General features: G+C 43.5%; 1 protein-coding gene across 4 annotated transcripts in view; it reads right to left on the reverse strand.

Annotated features, from left to right (window-relative positions):
- Positions 1-22,300, reverse strand: part of OCLN (occludin) — a 50,020-nt gene that overhangs the window by 24,472 nt on the left and 3,248 nt on the right. For all 4 annotated transcript variants that reach the window (XM_053301761.1, XM_053301763.1, XM_053301764.1 and 1 more), the window contains 3 exons: positions 20,722-20,810; positions 14,458-15,163; positions 10,489-10,647 (listed from right to left, as the gene is read on the reverse strand). In XM_053301761.1, the coding sequence (XP_053157736.1) occupies positions 10,489-10,647; positions 14,458-15,163; positions 20,722-20,771 (915 nt within the window). In that variant the 5' untranslated portion in view covers positions 20,772-20,810. The remainder of the gene's footprint in view (positions 1-10,488; positions 10,648-14,457; positions 15,164-20,721; positions 20,811-22,300) is intronic.

The following is a 22,300-nucleotide window of genomic DNA, read 5'->3' on the forward strand; positions in this document are numbered from 1 at the left end:
CATCTTAGCCAGAAGAAAATTCCTTCAAGAGCCACTATGTTTTAGTAAAAAACAATCACAGGAAAAGCCAAGCAGGTCACCTGGAAGTGCATTCCATAGCAGGTGCTTGACAAAGTGGCTCAGCTTCTCATCTTCAGCTACTTCAACCGACTGAAAAAAGGACGACAAGGAATATATAGGTGAAATCTCTCTCCAAAGCAGTGGCTCCCAACCTGGGTTCCTCCAGATGTTGCTACAATAAACTGTAGCAGGGGATGATGGGAAATCTAGTTCAACATCTGGAGGAACCCAGGTTGGGAACCACAGCTCTAAGGTATGCAGGGCCCAGAACATTTAAGGCTTTAAATGTCAGTGCCAGCACTTTCTAGTGAGCTTAAAAGCACAGAGGCAACCAATGCAGTTGAGCCAAGATAGAAACTATGCATTTCTTGACATGAGGAGATGCGACACAGCATTGCATGTCCTGCTTGGAGCTCTCAAAAAGCCTTCCAAAGGCAGTTCCACAAAGAGTGCATTGTAGTCGTCTAAATGGGAGGTGACTGACATGTTTGACAAGACAGTCAACATCTCTGGACTTCAGATCAACAATTCTGCAGCTGAGAAAGATGATGCGACAAACACACATGCAAACGTGGGCCAACACCAATCAATCAGATCAGTGCCTCAGCTTTGCATAGAAAGCAGTAGAGAGGAGCATTCACTTACAGATGCTCTTATGTGTGGAGCAGCATTGATTTAAGGAGGCACACTTGATTGGCATCCATTGCAGAGCATCCTACTCAGGAAGCTGCAGGAGAATGGATTCCCATGTTAAGAGCAACACAGCATGAACCTACAGACTGAGAACTGCTGCTTCATGGAAGTACCACAACTTTGCATTAGCTTTCCGTATCTAAAAGTAACTTTCCAACTTTAAAATGTTAGTGTACCAAAGCATGTAAATGACTGAAAACGTACACGAGTGCCAATTCAGACCAATATGTATCATACATGCACTTTAAAAGCAACCAGAGTTTCTAAGCCGTGCTTCAAACCAGACATGTGCACTGCTGTTTATCTTCAGTAAATATTTGTTTATCGTTTTTATATGCTGCCTGATATGTGCATCTCTAAGCATAAGAACATAAGAACAGCCCTGCTGGATCTGGCCCAAGGCCTATCTAGTCCAGCATCCTGTTTCGCACAATGGCCCACCAGGTGCCACTGGAAGCCACAGGCAGGAGTTGAGGGCATGCCCTCTCTCCTGCTGTTACTCCCCTGCAAGTGGTAGATACAGATAACCTGTATCATCCAAACCTGCCTGGAATGGAGATGCCACAACCCACTCAATCACCTTGCCCAACCATGGTAAACTGGAGAAGGAATTAAATGCATTAAAATACAAAAGAGATTTGGTTGTGGGGGGGTACCCTTATATTTGAAATCCAAACTATGCTGGCTGTAATTCAGGGATCTTTTTTGGTAGCCCTACCATCCTACACTAAAATGCAATATGTTGCTACCAATAAACAGCCTTGTCCAATAATGGTAGGCATTGTGATATAGAATCTTTTTTGTCCATATTTGGTTCAGCCTCATGTTTGGTGCTGTTTGAATAAGCTTTCAGTCTTTCCTTTCCCCATCTATAGCCTTATTTGCATTTGTTCCTGCACTCAAAGTTGACTATTTCTTTGCTTTTGAGATCTCATTTGTCAGCTTTTTTCATTTGTAACTTTCAAGTGGATTCATTCTCTCGCGCTTCTCTTTCATCTTTCTCTTTATTGTTCTGATTTGTTTTGTTTGTTATTGCCTGTTAATTCTGTATCTCCATTTCATATCTTCATGTTTTTAAGCTTTTATTGCTCCTTATTTATGCAACACTACCAGCTGATTTTCTCTCCCTCTCCCTAAGAAAAAGACTCATTTATTTCAGTTTGCCCATGTATAATGGTTTTTAGTTGCCTTCTCCTCTGTTTTTTAGCATTTTATTTCGACTGGGTAAAGAATTCTGAATTGGATCATAAGCTCATTGGGCCTGTCAAAAAGATCCTCATGGACCAGTGTTCCCTCTAAGGCGTGTGCATATGCCTGCGCACACAAGTATTTTTAATGTCTGCTCAGTTAATTTTAGAGCCCGCTCAAGTTTAATAAAGAAGCTCCCACTCTGAATGCATATGCGCACACACTACCTTGATACTCCCACCCAGAACAAAACTCACTTCACACAGGGATGAAAAAAAGTAGAACACACATAGTTAAGGACATGTTTTTTGGGAAGCACAGTTTTTGGGCTGCAGAGGAAAGGCAAGAAAGATGGGGAAACATATCTTCCCTGCTGCATGTACAAAATGTTTTTCAGCATGCAACATGAGTCAGCCACTGCCTAGTTGAAGTGCTTCACAAATATAAGATTGCCAGCTGTACAAAATAGTACCCACTTGACTGATTACCAGAACCGTAGAAAATATAATCTAGCCCAACTACTTTTGCCACTAGTACATAGATTCAAGCTGTTCGAGTACAAGTAGTCATGTGGTGACAAACATATCTGCAGCCCTGCACACAAGTGCAGTAAATAAATGCAAGCACATTTTCCACACCCCTACAAAAGAGGATCCACACACCAGAAGTGGCTGCCATGATCTGCCAGATACTTGTGCACCTGTTGGTCTCCCAGCCACCTACCATACTGATGAGACAGCCTGACCGGAGCATGATTAGGCATCTCTCAGTTGAGCAACAACTTCCACATCAGGTTAGCTCTCAGAAGAGTCTCTAAGAGGAAACAACACAGGCAGATGGCAAGCATACCATATTCCACAGCTTGCCAGGGCTGTCGCAAGCAGATGAAGAAGCAATCCATTCACATGCCTCAGTCTAAGGTGTCAGAATCATGGAAAGGTTGACACTGCAAGATGTCATAAGAATGGCATATAAGGGGGCCATTCTCTTCCTGTGTCCTCTAGTAAAGCGGCAAATTTGGGGGTGAAGCAGAGTCTGGACCAAGAATTGTATTAAGAGACCTTAGAACCTATGGTTTAAGGTTGCAGACCATAGGTTTCTCTCCTCTACCACAGAATACTTCAGTAGAACACACTTCTAAAAGACACTCCCATACAATTTAAAAGACACTCCACAGGCAGAATCCTGTTTGTACAGGTGGACCTTGCTATTCACAGTACCGCATCTCTGAGGTCCATAAACAGGAACCCATCCTCAGCACACGCAGGTAGAGAAACAGTTAATACCCACATATCCACAGTTCCTAGGCAGTCGGAAGTGACCTCCGAGGACCTTTCTGGCCACCATTTTGTTTAAAGGAGCCATTTTGTAGTTCTTCTGTTGGGAAAAAAGGATTTCCCCCCCAATATTTTTCATGGAAAATCGGCCCAACTTACTGTTTGGGGGGCCATTGCTGGAGAATGGAGATCCATGGAGCATGGTACAGCAGTTTCTTACCATTATTTTCTCAGTTTTTCTGACTCCCCCCCCCCCCCGCTCCCATTCCCTCATGATCTGAGTTTTCGTTACCTGTGGAACAGAACCCCTGCAGGTAATGGGGTATAAATAGGAAAGTTCTTTCCAAAGAGAAATAAGCATTTATTTATAAGACTGTCTCAACTATTAGATCTGATTTATAACTTTTAATTTGAAACTTAAAATAAAATCTAATTTTAATTGTTTTAGCCTGAGCTTTTAAGCTGTTTAACTTGTTTAATTTTATTGGTCTATTATTTTACATTGTATCTGTTTTATTAAAGTTGTGAGCCATCCTGCACAGTATTGTACTGGAGGAGCGGGGTATAAATATATTAAATCAATAAAAGAAATCTCGGTGCTGGCTTTGAATTAGCACTGATTTCCCCATGGTAGTTAATCACAGTTTTCACTGTGTCCCAACACTGAGCATGAAGCAAAGCCTTATCTGGCAGTGATAGTTTTCATGGTAGACTGCTCAGTAATTTGACTAGCATGAATACCTTCTTAGAACAGTATGGTTATCAGACTGAAGCATTATAAGTTTTGTAATATATAATACATTTTTATGATGGATACACTGGCCAAGAATTTGGTATAACTATCACCACAAAGGACGGCTTTATTCTAAGATCAGATGCAATCTCCAGTGTTATGGTCTTAGCACTTGACTTCATACCTGTGTGTCTTCACCTTGGGATTTCTTTCACAGAGGAGGGGAGGAGGGGATACAGGGCAGCTTAACTGGTTTTTCAAGCTTTTGTAAATTTGCAGAAGTGTTTTCCAAGGAGAGGAAAAAGGGACAAAGGTTAAAAAAAAAGTTGCAATTCTTCTGCAGTTTATTCCATGCAGCACTATGCCTTAAAAAGACAAAGTCTTGAGGACAAAGTCCCTCAGAGGTTCAAGTCTGATAAACAGATATTTATAGCCTGCAGCTTTCTGCAGGTATAGTACAGCTTATCAGTTTAGTTTCCAAGAACACAGCAAGAGATAAAGATACTCAAGGGAGGAGGAGATCCTTATTCAGAGCTCCAGCCTGAATTTTTCTGTGGAATGAAAATTCCACAACACTGCTCATACAGATGTTTCAAGTCTTAGTGTAGCAGATTCTGAACTGAGTACCAGAGCATAACTATGTATTCCAAGATGGTCAGAACGGTCTCTTGAAAAATTAAGCCATCATGGTGGATGCAAAACACAACAAAGCTGTAGTTTGAAGAGCAAATCCTCACAGTTTGGGGAGGGAGAGACAAAAGGTATATTTCTTTAATGTTTTTACTGAGTGAGAAACTCTGGCTATTGTTCTATAGGATCTCTGGAGCACACTGGGAATTGGGAAGTGAAACCCAATATGCCCTATATAGACCAAACACTGGTCACCCTACCATATTGGATCCAAGGCTTGTTCTAGGAAGAGTAGCCCAGAATGCTCAATAGACTCAAGGAAAGCACATGGCAGTTGCACAGAGTGTGTGAATTTAGGATTCCCCAAGAACATGCTTTGTGCATTGACCAGGGGAGTCTGATCGTGCAGTATGCGAGAATAAGCTTGCGGTATCAGAAGTCCCAAGATGAATTCCCAACGAACTAGGAGATCTTGGCACATCTTCACTGTATTGTTCAAAACCAGCGAGAGCTCTCAGAGGCACATACTTCTGCACTCTGCTTGAGAGCAGAGTGCAAAATATTCCAACTGCTTGTGATTGTTTTAGGCCAGCCTGGAGGTAGCAGCAGCAGCAAATGAAGCAGATCAAGATTTCCACTTTGAATAAGAACTTTAAAAAATATTTCTATTTTCCTGCAAGCCAGGGGTGGGGGTGGGAAGGAGACATTTGATTGATTCCTCTTTGCCATGCATCATTTAAAAAACAGTTTTTTAAATTATGCATGGCAAAGAGGAATCAATCAGAAATGCCTCCTTCAGGCAATTGGCCCACTATTCCACCAGCCTTAGAACCAGATACAACCAGGTCATGAAAAATGCAGATGCAAGTCCATGGAGTCTGAGTTACCATGTATTTCTGCACTTGTACAATTTGTGGTGACTGAGGGCATACCAACCCTTAAGTCAGGGATTCTCAACATTAGATCCCTGGATGACATTGGACTACAACTGCCATCATCCCCAATACACTGCTCATACCACAACTGTGCATTGCTCTATGGTCATGAATGACTCAGTCATTCTGGGTCACCCAGGCATCCTGAAGGCAAGAGTCGTCTTGCCCTACAACCCTTCTACTTTATCCTCAAATTGCTCTGGTCAGCCATGGGCTGCAACAAGCAGATGAGCCTGGTAGACTCTATTATTATTATTTATCTCTTGTTTACACAGTCAGACAGGTGTTATTGACTGGTTTGTTTTTATCCAGACATCGAGTCCTTCCCAAGGACCTGGGATGGCTGAATTTTATTGTCACTGTTGTTGTTGTTGCTGCTGCTGCTGCTGCTGTTGTTATTATTATTATTATTACATTTATATCCCGCTCTTCTTCCAAGGAGCCCAGAGCGGTGTACTACATACTTGAGTTACCCCTGCTAACTGGGCAAAGAGGCACCTTTTACCGTGGTGATTCTCTTTATTTAGCAGGGGGAGAGTAACTGGCCCTATCCACCCCCAGCACAGTACTTCCAGTGACTGTTGCTGGTGTGTGTCTTATGTTTCTTTTTAGAATGTGAGCCCTTTGGGGACAGAGAGCCATCTTATTTGTTATTTCTCTTTGTAAACCGCCCTGAGCCATTTTTGGAAGGGCAGTATAGAAATTGAATTATTATTATTATTATTGTTGTTGTTGTTGTTGTTGTTGTTGTTGAGTTTCTTTTTCACAACAACCCTGTGAAGTAGGTTAGGCTGAGAGAGAAGTGACTGGCCCAGCATCACCCAGCTAGTTTCATGGCTGAATGGGGATATGAACTCTAAATGGCTCCCTCACCACACAGGGCTCCATCCAGGATAGCTCTGGGCTTGCTGGGATACTTTTAGATGCATCCAAGACATAAAGATGAAAAGCAACATAATCACTCAGAAGCAAGCTACCAAACTCCCTCTTCACTTTAATAGCAGAGTTCTCTTCCAAAGCATTAAACACACATTTCTTCACACAAAGCCAGTCCAGCTATCAGAAGTCAAGTGCAATTTTCTACACAAGGTGCGTAATTGAGACTGCTGATCCATGACAACCCAAAAAGCAACAGGTATAGTTATTCACTGGGATTCACTGTTTGACCGTGAGTTTCCTGCTTGTTCCCTCCTTACCAGAGTGAAACATGAGTAAACAAGTTCATTAGCTAGTAAAGAACACGCCCCGAAACTGTCTCACCGAAACATTCACCTCGTATCATGCAGAGCACTGTTAAGAAGTAGCTGGCCAGCCTCTTTACGTCTAAGCCATTGCAAAGGGCAAAGCCAGGCAATGTCACATACGAGTCATAAAATAGCCAAGTGTGAATACTATACCTGATATAGCAGTTAAGTAGGGGTTCAATTTTCAACTCGGCCAGTGAACAACACACCCCAGGTTAAGGCAGGCAAATGGGATTTTTACTTTGGCGTAACACTAGGGCGTAGCAAGAGGTGAAGATGGGCCCCTGGACTTCTCGCCTCCTCCCCTCTTGCCCCATCCCCATTTGCAAGTGAAGAACTATATGGACATGGTGGAAAGCAGTCCCTGCCTTATCTCTACTCTGTGACCCTTGATAGGACTCCTCAGGCATTTCTTGTGAGAGTCAGATTCCCTTTCTTTCCTCTTAGAGAGCAGATGAAAACATCTCTCTCGCCCCCTACCTATTCATTATGTAGTTCTATAGATTAGGGTTAGGTCTTTCCTATCCAAAGTGTACTTCACCAATAAATCTACTTAATATTTAGTTCTACAAGAATCTTCTCTAAATATCTGCAACAGCTGAACTCTGCATTCTACTCTGTAACTGGAGTGGATAGCTTCTTTAGTGCAATGCTAATTAATCAAGGTAAAAATTACAACCCCCAACATAAATTCGCTGAATGCACAACTTTTTACACCCAAACACACTCAGAGGAATATTGAATCTTTAAAAAAAGTATTTTTAGAAGAAATTCTGAACAAACCTGCCGATACCAGATTTTGCATGCATAATCCTGCCACTCTCTCCTCTTCCCCTCTCCCTTACAGAGGTGTTGCTAGGTACTTAGAAGATCCAGGGCTTGGGCTGACAGGGCCTACCTGGGGCCCACAACCTCCCCACTTTTTGATAATTAAACCCTTTCATGCTCTCTAAAGGTATCCAGCATTCTCCTCCCCACTAGTTTACTTCACCGCTAAGAATTAATCTAATTTTTCTCCTGCAGTCAATACCCACACACTGTTTACAACCAGTGTAGTGTAGTGATTTGAGTGTTAAGACTAGGACTGGGGGTCTGGGCATTCCCAAATTAGTCAGGAAACCCTCTGCAGGACTTTAGAGACACACACTCTCTCTCTCTTCTCCAAACCTGCCTCACAGGATTGTTGTGAGGTAAAAGTGGGGAGGAAGATCATATACACTACCCTGAACTCTTTGGAGGAAGAACAGGATGTGACATAATAAAATATATATGTCTATAACATATACATATTTATATTAACTTTTAGCCACATGCACTCCAGTCCTCAACATGTGAACTCAGACGCAAACTCAAACAGCTCTTTTACACCTATCACAGCAGCAAGCAGCCCAGTTTGCATTTTGTTTAAGCAAAAAGCATAAACTACAGTATTTATATACACTACAGTATATATATAGCATGTATAGCATTTGTCTATGCACTACAGAAGGAAAGGCATAGGAATTTGATTTCAAACAGGACAACAGAATGTCATATATGGTTACCCCAGTTTCTTAGGATTTAAAGACAACCAAGCATTTCATTGGCAAGACAGTTTTTAAAATGAGTTTCTTGTGATCTGATTTGCAAAGCCTTATTTTGAAGAAAGTGTATAAAATGGACTTTTGGTGGTGGAGGAGGCTTAAAGTTCATTTTAGTAATTTGTGAAGTTACTTTCAAAAAGTTGGGGTATTTTAGTCCATTACGACCATATGTGTTATTTGTATATGTGCTACTGTTTCTAACACAAAACGAAATAGTAATGATTATAAGGGGAAACGTGTTGAGAAAGCAGCATATAAATATAGTGTGTGTGTGGAAAGAGGGAGAAACCCACATACAGAGGCCAGAGTTTAGCATCCCTTCAGGAACAAAAGATCCATTTTGTTAAGGGCATTTCTTCTCATTCTTTTACAAGTTTTTAATACATTTGAACTGACTAATTTCCCACAAGAAGATATATTGTTGGGGTGGAGAGGGTTGTTCTTACAAGTTTGCATTAGAACCGAAAATGATTTTTTTAAAGTGTAAAACTCTCACACAAAAGAAACACATGCCTACAAATTGAGATTACTTCTCTGCCCCCCCCCCGTGTGTGTGTGCGCACTCTCGACAGGCTTATGCAAGGGATTGGTTGCTTAATCTCTCTCTCACACACAAAACAAACAGATAACAGTTGGATTTTTGAATGTTTTACTTTCCTGAGGGGAGACAAGCCCAACAGCCAGCAACTCCATTGTCCTCATGACAAATTGCAGTACATTCAGAGGCGGGTCAGAATAGGAAAGAAGCACAAGACCACAGAACAAATCAGGCTGCTGCTTGCTGCTGCTCACCGTGCTGGGAAAGAGCAGGAATCGCACCAGAAAGTGAAGCTAACCTTTTTATATGAAGCTGCTGCTGCCGCCAAGCTGGCGATCTGGATCCAAATTCACAGGGGGTGCAACCGTACCCTTGCACCACCACCCCCCGGATCTGCCCCGCATGTCTACATTGCATTTCAGATGATGTACTATTATTATTTGAAAAGAATGTTCAAGATAGCATTTAGGCTTTGTAAAGGTAAAGTTGTGCCGTCGAGTCGGTTTCGACTCCTGGCGATCACAGAGCCCTGTGGTTGACTTTGGTAGAACATAGGAGGAGTTTACCATTGCCATCTCCTGCGCACTATGAGATTATGCCTTTTAGCATCTTCCTATATCACTGCTGCCCCATACAGTGTTTCCCATAGTCTGGGAAACATACTAGTGGGGATTCAAACCATCAACCACTTGTTCCCTAGGCAAGTTACTTCCCTGCTGCGCCATTAGGGGGCTCTTAGGCTTTGTGACTGAGTGATTGATTGATTGATTGATTGATTAAGTGCCATCAAGTCAGTGTCGAATCTTAGCGACCACATAGATAGATTCTCTCCATGATGATCTGTCTTCAACTTGGCCTTTAAGTGGTGCATTCACTGCTGACGTAATTGAGTCCATCCACCTTGCTGCTTGTCGTCCTCTTCTTCTCTTTCCTTCCACTTTCCCCAGCATTATGGACTTCTCAAGGGAGCTGGATCTTCACATAATGTGTCCAAAGTAGGATAGTTTGAGCCTGGACATTTGTGCCTCAAGTGAAAATTCTGGATTGATTTGTTCTATGATCCATTTGTTTGTTTTCCTGGCTGTCCATGGTATCCCCAGAAGTCTTATCCAGCACCAAATTCAAAAACGTCAATGCTTTTTCTGTCTTCAAAGTCCAGCTTTCACATCCATAGCACGTCATGGAAAAAACCATTGTCCGAAGGATTCTAATCTTTGTCGGTGGTGACATAATTCAAGCGCCAATTTACTCAGCTGCTCTGTATATAGCCTGAGGCATGTTTCCTCATTGTCTATACAGAGTATTTCACCTTACATATTCAGTTTGCATATAAGGTTGTAGTCTACATTCCACTGCACTCACACAACCTATGTACCACAAGCATGGTGCAATCAGGCAGGGAAGAGTGTACCTGCCCTGACTTCATATCACCAATTAATCCTAAAACTTGCTGCACAAGTATTGCTTAGCAGAGGTTTAAGCAACAGCTCTGCCTGCACAAGATCACAAACCATAATGATCCTTGAGCATTGCAGTCACCACAAACAAAAACAAGCTACATGATAATTAAAGATAGAGTTTAAAAAAAAGTTACATAGTTAACTTACCCATTCTTCTACATTGGGAGCTTCTTCATAATCTTTTGTCTTATCCCACAGGATATTCATTTTACCATAGTGATTCATTTTACTTCGGGTCTTTACCGCAAAGAATATTATTATGGCAAGAGCTATAATCACCAGGAAACCTAATACAATGGCAATAGCCTAGAAAAGGGGGGAAAAATCGATGTACACAAATCAGTTAGTCTTTCTTACAGCCATAGATCAGAATATACAAACAAGATTCTGGGACAGAAAGCCCCTCCTCCCTAAATATGGATAACGGAGAGAACCAGTAAAGGGTATGTTAAACATCAGTTACGGCAATTAGGCCTGTGTGTGGCGGTTAAACTGGAATTCCAGTATCAGAATTCCTTGTCCCCACCACAAGGAGGCTTTAAACCATTAGGCAGTGGCCTGGTGGAGGGGGCCCTTCAATTCACTGCCTAGCAATGGTGGGGGAGAGGCCTGGGTGATACAGAGTTACTCTGAGTTTGTGGGGGGGCAGGGAGCATAGAACTGCTCCCTGAGAAGTCTGCACACTGCTGGGACAAACACACAGGCTTTGGGGGATGGGAGTTCAGCACAGACTTTCCAGGGAGCAATTCCACACTCCCTGTCCACCCCACTGACTCCCAAGTAACTCTGCACAACCCAACCACCCCTGCACCAGTGCTGGGTGGTGAATTAAAGGGGGCCCCCACCAGGATGCTACTCAGGGCACTTGCCTCACAGTCTAATGCCTCCTGGTGGGGTGGGGACAGGGAATTCTGACATCGGAATTCTAATTTTAAAAACACACACAGGCCCAATGGCTAGGGATATGCAGAACCTTTCCAACTCAGAATGTCCCAACTCAAAACGGGCTGTTTGCAGTGTTTCAAGCTCGAAACAGAATGCCCTTCAAATGAAGGTCCTGTTTCAAACTCAGAACAAAACAACCCATTTCTAGTCAGAATGTTTTAAGTGTTCTGAGCACCATTTTGGACTCCCAGTGAGGGGTGGCAGGAGATTAAAAATCATTACCTATTTACTGCTCGCACCTGCAAGCCCCCTGTGAGCAGTGGTGTTCCACCAGGCATGCCACACCAAGGCTGCCCACCTTATAGCACTCTTCTGGCTTCTGTGCACATGTAGCATCTGTGTGAGGTGCCTGGTGGGGCACTGCTGCCCGCAGGGGCTCCAAAATGGTGCTTGGAACACTCAAAACATTCAGAGCTTGTTCCGTTGGAACCACCAGCTCAGCCGACCGTTCCAACAAAACATTGCAGGCATTTGCATTCCGTTCTGCACTCGGAATGGAAAGCAAATCCCATTCGATGCACATTTATTTAGTACATTTATATACTGCCCTATACAAACAAGTCCCTGGGCAGTTCACTAGTAATGGCAAAGCCTGAGCAACCTACTCTTAGCACTACAAATGTCTATTAACCAACAGCACTAAAGGTGTCCTGCCTCACCGAACTGTTGTAAGGATTAATAAACTAATAGTGCACTTTGTACACAAAGTGCTATACAAATCAATTGGCATCGCAATGCAAGTAGCACTTTTTAATACATATTCAGTCATATCCTTCAAACTGATCAGTTGGAATTTTCAGAAGTTCAAGCTGAAATAATGTTGAAGGAGAAATAATGTGAAAGGCTGAAACAGAGGCATTGTGCCTACAATTAACAAACGTTTGTTTAATCCTTTGTATCAATTAGCCATAAATTCAAACAAGTGCTTAAAAATAAAGGTGTCCCAGGGCCATTTTATGGACTTGGGAACTTTCTGACTCAGCAGATGTTTTCACTAGCAAGAGTAACAATTTGTACATGAGTGCGTATTAAAAGTGATGATGTTTTGGTACACTTTGTAGTCAAGAATAGGTTTTCAAGGACCAACAGCAACACCAGAAAGTTATTGGATGTTTGAGGGAAGGTTAGCACTTCACTTAATTTTTGCTTGCTCAGCTCCATCCTCAAATCTAGCAATACTTAGTATTTGTATTGCACCTCCAAACATTCAAAGCACTGCACATGCAGGGAGTGGCCTAACGTATAGCAATGCTGGGTCCAGCCTCATGTCAAAACCAACCCTTGAGAGCTCTGAAAGTGTGTGGAGGAAGGAAGGTTGTCAGCAGCTTCTCCTTATGTTTCAAGGAGAGGGGCTCTTTGCAAAGCTTACACGACTCAGATTAGCCTTGAAGAGCTTCTCCAATAGTAGTGGCAGCAGGGCTCATGGTTCTAATTTCTCTTATCTGGGTAAAGAATGAGTTTTGTTCTGAGTGCTGTGTGTGTGCACGTATATTCGGAGTGGGGCCTTCCTGATTCAACCTGAGCAGGATCTAAAATTAACTGAGCGGACATCAAAACACTTGTGAGCGTGCTCATTTGCACACACCTTAGAGGGAACAGTGGTGGGGCTATCTTGCTACCTGCTGGAGCTCCAATAATCTACTAGCTGAAGCAGCAGAACTGGCCCTGTTCAAATGTATTATCTTGCTGTGATTCTTAACACTCTGTAAGGTATTATTCCCGTATCGTAGAAGCAGGGCCGAGGCAAAGTTTACACTTAAACAAGAACACAAGAGACGCATGACTTCGCTCAGCTACATGAACTCATGCTCCCCCTCTCAATCCTGGTCAAAAGCCTACTTCCTTTGTATGTTAGGATATGCCGAGATTGGTCACGATATCAGAACCCACCTATCTTGGCATATCCTAATCTGCTTGCTCCAGGGAGCCCAAGTTAATCTCATTCATAGCTTGCTCATAGCCACTAGGCGATATCACCAATGGAATAATTCTCCTGAGAGACTGCACCTCTAACTTTCAGACAACCTTTGCACATAATAGAGAAGGCAGAAAAGCAGCCAATAAAAAAAGAGCCATTTACCTCACTCACCTTTGCAGATCTTGCTCAATAAACCTCAGGCTTCAAAAGTCATTTTTGTATTTTACTGAAAGGCAACTACGGTAGCAATTTCAAACATTTAACCAGGAAGCACATCTCAATAGACAGAGTGGAACCTTCTTCTGGGACGGTAAACATGTTTAAGATCAAGATGTTTGATTACGCTTTCTATTTTTAAAAAAGTCTAATTTAAGCATAATTTTTCATGCTTGGCTCCTCCTTTGGGCAGCAGCGCATATTCTTGCAGCCATAAAAATATGGTCATTTCTTAGCATTCCCATAGCTTTTCCAGAGGATTTTATAAGTCCTCTCTCCTTGATCCTCATAACAATTCTAGGAGATTAATTATTAACATGCCTTTTACATACAGATGGAGAATTTAAGCTTGCCCAAGACCATTCAACATGTCTAGAGTTATTGTCCAACACATAATTGTCCAAGACAGCTAACATGGTTTATACAATTAAAGGACTAATACAGGCAAGCCACTAAGAGAATTAGCAGGTTTGTTGGCTCCAGGTGCTTCCTAGCAAGGAGTTCAAATAGAGCTTTAACCAGAGAAAACTGGCATGGACTGAAAAAATTTGTGGTCACACACCAATTCAAGGTGAATAGATGCTGTCTTAAATGCTGGACTCTTGGAGTGTACAGAAGTTATTATGTTGATCAAGTCTGAGCTCACCCATTTAGATTTATCTATCTCGAAAGCAATACAGTTGTGGCAATTTGTTTGGGAACATAATTTGTGGAAGATTCAAGGCCTTTATACCACAATATAAAAAGAATAATCACATTGTTGCAAAAGCTGGTAAACATCCAGCACTTGATAGAAGCCCATTAAATGTTTAGTTGCAATACTAACTTGAGTTGTTTTTGCATGGCTTTTTACACAATTAGACAAAACATGCACAATTTGGTGCATGTTTATTCAGAAGAGAGTTCCACTGTGTTCAATGGTGCTTACTCTCAGGTAAGTGTGCACAGGATTGCAACCTAATAGTGCTTTCAATCAGGTTCAAACACAGCTAATAATATTCAAAATGCAAAATACAGCTGTTACTGTGTATACATACCTCCTGTGGTTCTACCACACAGTAGTGATACAAGTACTGATTCACAAAGAGTCCAGTGCTTGTAGGTGAATAGAATTGGCTGCACATCAAATAAATCTGATTGTAGAACACCGATCCTGAAGCTTGTGCAGTTGGGTTGACTGCAAGTACGTATACTATGGTAGCAATGAACACCAAGAAAAGCAAGATGGAACTTCCTATTATCAGAAGTAGGTAATACCTTCTTGTCCTTGACATGCCAGTCCTGGTAACACTTGTTACAAAAATTACCAATGCAGCAATAAAGCAAATAGCTGCCATTGCAAGTAAGAAGCCTTTTCCTGCCCGTTGATCAATATAAGCCCCGCCATAACCACTACCATAGCCATAACCTCCGTAGGCACCAGAGTTGGAACCATAGCCATAACCATAGCCGCCATTAAAACCACTTCCTCCATAGCCAGGATATCCCATACCAGTTCCCAGGGTGCCTCCATACATCTCTAGGTCCCAAGCCAATGTGGAAGCAACACATGCAAAGATGCCAACGCACATCACTATGATGAGAATGGACATGATCTTGATTATTCCTGGAGGGGAGGTCCATTTGTAGAAGTGTTGCACTTCATCTTCTGGATAGTAGGAATATGCTGGCTGAGAGAACATTGGTGGAGAATGGAATTCACCACCATATGTATTATTGCTTGGTGCATAGTGTGAAGGTTTGCTACAAAGAAAAAAAAGATTCCATCAGTTGGGTACAGCAACTAAACACACAAACACACACACACACAGAGAAATACATCAATGTTTTGTTCGTTTCCTAGGATTCCTCCGAAACCCACACTTTATCAGCTATAATATGCACCCAAATAATCTGCTACATTTGCAATACAAAATATGGTACATATGTCTTTTCCAAACTTAAAGAGAAAACATGAAACGTGGTTATTATTGCCTATAAGATGACTACAAGCAAGGGAACTCCGAAAGAAGAAACTTTCATCACTATAACACCACAAGTTAAAGCAGAAGAACACTACTTCCTCATTGTAGCTTGCTTTCATATTAGAGTCCTTTAGGAAAAAACTGGAAGTGTGGCTTAGCACTTTAATATACATCGAAGATGCACAACCTTTTCCCGTTCATCACTTTCATGTACATCTGCACATTCAACAATGATATACTAAGCATGGTTTTGTTTTGTTTCCCCCTATCTCATAAATGGCCCTAAGACCACACTAGTTCCAAAAAGTTCTGGCAAGTCATTTTTTTTTAGTATTTCTAACTTGCATGATAGGTGGCCCTTTGAAGAACACAAAACAGCATTCTTAAGAAATATACAAAATATACACAGGGGTGTAGCAAGGTTGGAGTGGACCCAGAGATAAGATTTTAAAATGCCCCCCGCCTCACTGAACCTCAGCTCATGAAGCAAAGAAATCTTAAATGAGGCTGAATAGTATGTGCCACAATAGAACATCATCCTAAATTTTTTTTTTTTAAGGTTTTGTAAATTGTGGACGATGCAAGTCATTGAATGGTACTAGAGAAAGACATGCTGTTCTGGTAGCTCCAGTTCTTAACACTCACATCAATTTCGGAGGACGAATACAACTGAAGGAAGCCCAGGCGGGTGCGCAGCTGGGGGAGTCAGTCATTTGACTTGCCTCTGGGGGGGGGGCAAGGCAGTGGGCCCCCAGACAACTGTCTCCCCTTGCCCTATTATAATTATGCCCCTGAATATACATATATAACTGCAAAAGCCCTTAAATTGTTGTTACTGCAGCAAATGAAGATATCACTGATAAAATGCTTTTAAGATGGCAAAGAGGTACCTTTCAAAGTGGCAGTTCTCTTTTTATTAAGCAGGGGGAGAGCAGTTGGCCCTATTTAACTCCAGCACAGCAACCTTCTGGTAGCTGCTGGTATCTCCTTTATGTTTCTTTTTAGACTAAGCCCTTTGTGGACAGGAACCACCTTCTCCGCATTAGTCCTTTTCTGTGTAAACCACTTTGAGAACTCTTTTGCTGGGAAATGGTATATAAATAATAGCAACAAGAAGAATGTGAAGTTTCCCACCCAGTATCAGCTGGTGAGGTCTTTTTATATGCCACCTCAGAAGTTCATCTGGCAGCAACACACAAAGAGGCCTTGTGTGTGGTGGCACCCAGAATGTGTAACTCCCTCAAACCGAAAGCAAGAATAGGTCCCTCACTGCCAGTATTCCACTGATGGTTAAAAACATAGCTTTTCCACTAAGTTTTTAAAGCATTTATTCTGTGATTCCTGGCTTTTGATTAGATTTTGGCTGCAGGTTTATGTCTTATTTGTCATTTTATTGGTAGCTGCCTTGGATGCCTCCATTTTGAAGAGGAATGGTGGGGTATAGTATCTCTATATATAATTTCCCAAGGCACACCCCATGGCTAATCCTGTGCATGACAGCTCTCACAAGAGTTCACGAGCAGAAGCAGGCATGGTGATTCCATATGCAGATAGGGAGGATGAGCCTATGACAGCAGAAGCACCAGGGTGATTGGGCAATGGGGATTCCATATAGAGATGGGGGCAGAGCCTATGGCACCTTGGTGACTGGGCAGTGGGGATTCCATATGCAAATAGGGAGGAGGATCCTGTGATGGTTAAGGAATGCAACTGCAGTTTGAATGCAATGCAGTTTGAATGCAACTGTTACTGGTCAGAAGACGTTCTTGATTGCAGAGGAAAAGAATGTATCTATAAAGGATAGTGGGCAGGGGTCTGCGAAGAGAGGGGTCATGAGAGAGGAAAGAGCCCCTTTAGGAGGAGGCTGCCATCCATATATTTAATCCCTGTAGACGTGCCTCTGTGGGGATGCATTCCGGCAACCCAGCAGATTGGCTGGGTGGCGGGAGCCATTGGGACTGGCTGAGTGAGCGGCAGGAGGCCATTGAGTTGAGCTGCAGCTGTGGGGGGAAATAGTGGCAGCCTCAGTGAGGAGGCTGTGGTGAGGTGGTGGTGGCCACCGCAGGCCGCCGTGAGGTGGCAGCGGCCACAGCCCTAGCCCAACCATCGCAGCCGCGGCCTGGGCTGGAAGGAGGCGGGAGGCAGTAGGACAGACTGGCCCTGGCGGCGCCTGCAGGGGTGAGTAGGGAACGGGAGGTGGGGCGCAGCCTCCTCACCTGTTGCAGCCTGCGGCATGAAGGAATCGGGCAGCGGGGCTTCCCTGTTCGCCAGAGAGGAGGAACGGGGGCGGGGCCATTTTTGGCCGCCTGCAGCCCGGTGAGGCTCTGTGTGGGGGGAGGGGGGAGGAACGGAAGGGAGGGAGGGCAAGAGAGTGCAGGCCTGGAAGGAGCGGGGGAGAGACCGGGGCAAGAGGGAGAGGGAGTGGAAAACAGCCGGCCCCAAAGCGCACAGATGCTCTATGCGGGTCGGCTAGTTGTGTTAATTAGATGACAAAACAAGATGAACAAGATCTGTTAACTCAGGAAGGGAGGGAGAGAAGGGAGGGGAAGAAAGAAAGAAAGAAAGAAAGAAAGAAAGAAAGAAAGAAAGAGGGAGGGAGGGAGGGAGGGAGGGGCCCAAGCCTGTCAGTGGCCTGAGGAGAACAAGTGGCCATGGCAGTGCCTATTGGCAGCAAGGAACGGCCCAGTCAACCACTTCTGCTGTTTGGGGCTACCAAGGACACTGGCGAAGGGAGGCAAGCAAGGGACAGGCCCGGACCTGTCAGCAGCCTGAGGGGAATGAGTGCCCATGGAGGTGGCATGAGAAAGGGCCCTGTCAACCACTTCTGCTGCTCCTGTGGGGAGGAGCAGGAGAGGGGCTCAGGTGAAGGTGGAGAGGTATCTGAGGATAGGGGTCTGCAGCTTGGCCAATAGGCGCCAGCGACGCTGCAGCCATGACCAAGAGGGGTGAAGGGGATGCAAGCAACTAGATGGACGAGGAGCAGCAGGAGTGCAGGTGATGGGGGCTGTGGCAGGAAGTGAGGGGGGGCAATCAAGTACTAGCGCACAGATGCTCTGTGTGGGTTATTTATTAAAATACTATAAACTTGTAAGAAGTGCATGAAAAACACTGCAACCTATCACGATCACATAAACCCTTATAAATCTCAGCCCATATATTCTCACAACTATAAAGCAGTCTTGGAGGTAGAGGAGTTGCGAGGCTGCATGCATCCCAGAAGATGTAGAAATCAAGTGACCCGCCAGATCAGTGCCCAACACCCAGCTTGAACTACATTTACTTTTACAGAAATGACACCAGAAGTTTCCATTTTGGACTGTTCTGTCCAGAAAGCAAGCCCATAGGACAGGATTGCTCAACAAGAGGCCTTTCAGCTATTGTTGATTCCATAGTCCTGTCGGTTACTGTAGCTGGAGATAAAGGGAGCTGTAGTCCAACAGCAGCTATAGAGCCTGAGATTGGCCATGCTAGCCATAGGACAATTGGTCATTTCTTCCCATGCCAGTCAACGTGGAGCTAGTCTGAATTATTGCCTTGCCTAATGAGCACCCTGCACTGCCTTGAGAAAGCAGCCCCTCATTGTGAACCTCCTCAGTCCACAACCACCAGGATCAGGCACAAATCATTTCCCAGCCTACTTACACTCCTATATGGAATTAGTTCCACGAGATGCAAGGTACCTTTATGGATGAAGAGAATCTACCTTGAGAGGAAGTACTTTGTGCACAATGGGAACCCTGCACAAAGACACCTGGAATCCACACGAGGACTAGCAGAATCAGTGGAAGACGACCATCCAACCACCACAGCAGCAACCCCCCATCTGCCCATGTTAACAAGCCACTAGCCACTTCCAGTGTGGCATTCAACTTCCTGGGGAAGCAGTCTGGATGCATCTCAACTCAAGCCTTCAGCTCAGCAGCTTGGAAACCAGGCAATTGCTATGCATTATTAAATATTTGGTTACTCAGCAAATACCACCTTGTCTTCATGGTTAAAATACAAGTTTTAACTGTGAAGAGAGCAGGAATTCTAATCCAAGTAGAGGGATGTTAATCTTCCCTATTCACAGCCCATATGAATAGTAAAGATTAACAACTGGCTTATTACATTAAGCCTCCGCACCAGGATCCTAAGCACATTACATGGGAGTCTTTATTCTAAAATGGAATCTGTGCCTTATTTAGAAATACCCCCAACTTGCTAGGGTACTGCAGCCAACAGCAATATAAGCACAGACTCCAAGAGTTACACTTTCACCCCAGGAGGATTTTACCAAACTACAAAGCAGGGCAAAATTATGTTGTGCATGTGGATGTCGATTCTGGAGTTAGTGTTTGTTTTCAAAAAGTCACCCTGCTGCACATTCATGCATGTATTCATTCAATTTCTATGCCGCCCTTCCAAAAATGGCTCAGGGCGGTTTACACAGAAAAATTATAAGCAAATAAATAAGAAACAAAATGGATACCTGTCCCCAAAGGGCTCACAATCTAAAAAGAAAAATAAGAGAGACACCAGCAACAGTAACTGGAAGTACTGTGCTGTGGGTGGATAGGGCCAGTTACTCTCCCCCTGCTAAATAAAGAGAATCACCACATTAAAAGGTGCCTCTTTGCCAAATTAGCAGGGGAATCCTGCCTCTGCCAGGATCATCCTAAATAAGGGTGGAAATATTTGTGCTTTCAACTCTGTTTCTGATCCGACTTTAGTCTGGGCTCAAATACAAATCCCCAAACTTTCTCACTAAGCAAATTCAAATTCCCTCCCAAAGTGGCTAGCCTGCACTCCTGCCATCACTACATACAGATGCCGTGGTCCTCCAGCTGCTGGAATACAATTCCCATCCACTCCAGCCACAGTGGCCAATAGTCAGGGTGATGCGAGTTTTAGTCCAACAACAACAGCTGGAAGACCAAAGTTGTGCATCCCTGATATAGACAGTAGGTTTAAAACAGCATTGGGAACATGGACTCAACAGCTAAAATAGGGCAGTGAGTCACTGGAGCAGAACAGCCCACTCCCCAACACCTTTGGATCTCAGAGACCAAATTATAGGCTTTCTCCCGCACAGTAAACATCTTACATCCACATCTGTAAGATTGTATCTTATTAATCTGTTTAGGATCGGCAGAAAAGCCTGTTTTGGGGTACGGGGGGGCTGCGGAAGTGTCCTGCTTTAGTGATCCAGTATCTAGCATATTAACAGTAGCTGCACCTACAGTTTATACAACTAATGTTAGGAAGTAGTAGAATTGATATCTTCAGCAGTGTACACTGCTTATCTGCAATAATTTGAGTTGGCAAGAAAAAACAAACAGGAAAGGAGATATTTACAATTCGTCAGGTCGATAAGGCGGAGGACTTTCAAAAGGTCTGGCTGACATGGTGGAAGCTCCGGACTGCTCGACTGAAAGCCTTTATACCTACAAAGAAAGAAAAACAGGAAGATATTCCATCAGGAAAGAAACAGAAACTGAACATCAATGTTTATATACAGATATGAAATGGTAGCTCTCTAGATACAGGTGACCCATGAATTTTGCATGTTTATCTTCTCAGATTTTGTCCTTTCATGGGCAGCTTCCTTGTATATCAATTTAGTTATTATGGAGGTAGTTTTGGTCTTTCACGGGACTTTCTGCTTTAACTTTCCAATTCCCATCCCTGGAAATGACAAACATTTCCCTATAAAACTAAATTACTTTACAGGCAAGTTGCCCTTCTGGCTCCCCTTACACAGCATAGCGCAGATCCGGATTCTACTGGGCCAGCCACTTCCTCTTGCCTTTAGCCCACACCCTGAAGGCAAGAATCTGGAACTGCACAATATGGTGCTGCCCAAGATGCTGGGAGGGGAGCCTTGAGCCATGGCCAGGGATCCCCAGAAATGTGCTTAAGGGGGGGGGTTAAATTTAAAACTCTTTGAGCCCACACTGCTACTCAGTTTTAAGCCCTTAATATTACACATTTAATGTTTGTAGTGCTTCCTTGAATGTTACCCCTGCAATATTCAAGGGTCCCCTGTACTGCTCATGCACAACACTGTAAATTCTTGTTGCCTGAGAGAAGACATTAACAGAAGAGACTGAATCATTCATATTCCATATTGTTAGCACACGAACCTTGCCCTCCACCCCATCCCAATCTTGTTGGAAACTCCAGCTTTACCCAGACACAGGACTCTATACAGAAACTGGCATTCAATGTCATGGAGGAAGCTGGCCTCCAGCTAGGATCCATGGGATCCTAGCAGCAGTGTCATGAAAACCAAAGCTGGACCAGTGGAAAAGCCACCTTACAAACTGGGAGGCACCCCACCAAATCATGTCCACTCAAGGATGCACAACTAAAGAAATGCTGAAAAGCATGTGAAGCTGGAGTAGCCTAAGCTATTCAGACACCCCTGAATGTAATCAAGGGCAGGATCCCAAACCAGTTATGTAGATTAAGCACAAGTGTCCCTTATGTTCGGTGCTGCCACTGAATGGTTACAGCCACACCCCTGTCCAAAACCAGTCCCTTGGACCACCTTTTGTTTTCTAATGTTCCCATTTTTAGAATCCTGCTGTGGACAAAACACAGCTGCCTCCTTCAGCTGTATGAGCACTCTGTTCCTGTCACATGTGTTCATTTGTGTGTACACAAATATTTCATCAAGGGGCCCTTGAGCTCTCCAAATACTGCTAGACGCAACACCACATGCATTCTCTTTTGTATTAAAAAAAGGTCCTCTACACATACACACAGCCCTCTACGTCAATATATTAAAATTCAGGACTCGGCGCTCCCACATCTTTAAGTATATGTTTATAACCTTTGGAATTAAGATGTAGAGTTGAAAAATGTAGTGACAACACAAACACACCCTACATTTCATCATTTATAGGCCTGCTTTAGGAGTTCTGATGGACTA

Source organism: Hemicordylus capensis, chromosome 2 (assembly GCF_027244095.1).
Source record: "Hemicordylus capensis ecotype Gifberg chromosome 2, rHemCap1.1.pri, whole genome shotgun sequence".
Taxonomy (NCBI): domain Eukaryota; kingdom Metazoa; phylum Chordata; class Lepidosauria; order Squamata; family Cordylidae; genus Hemicordylus; species Hemicordylus capensis.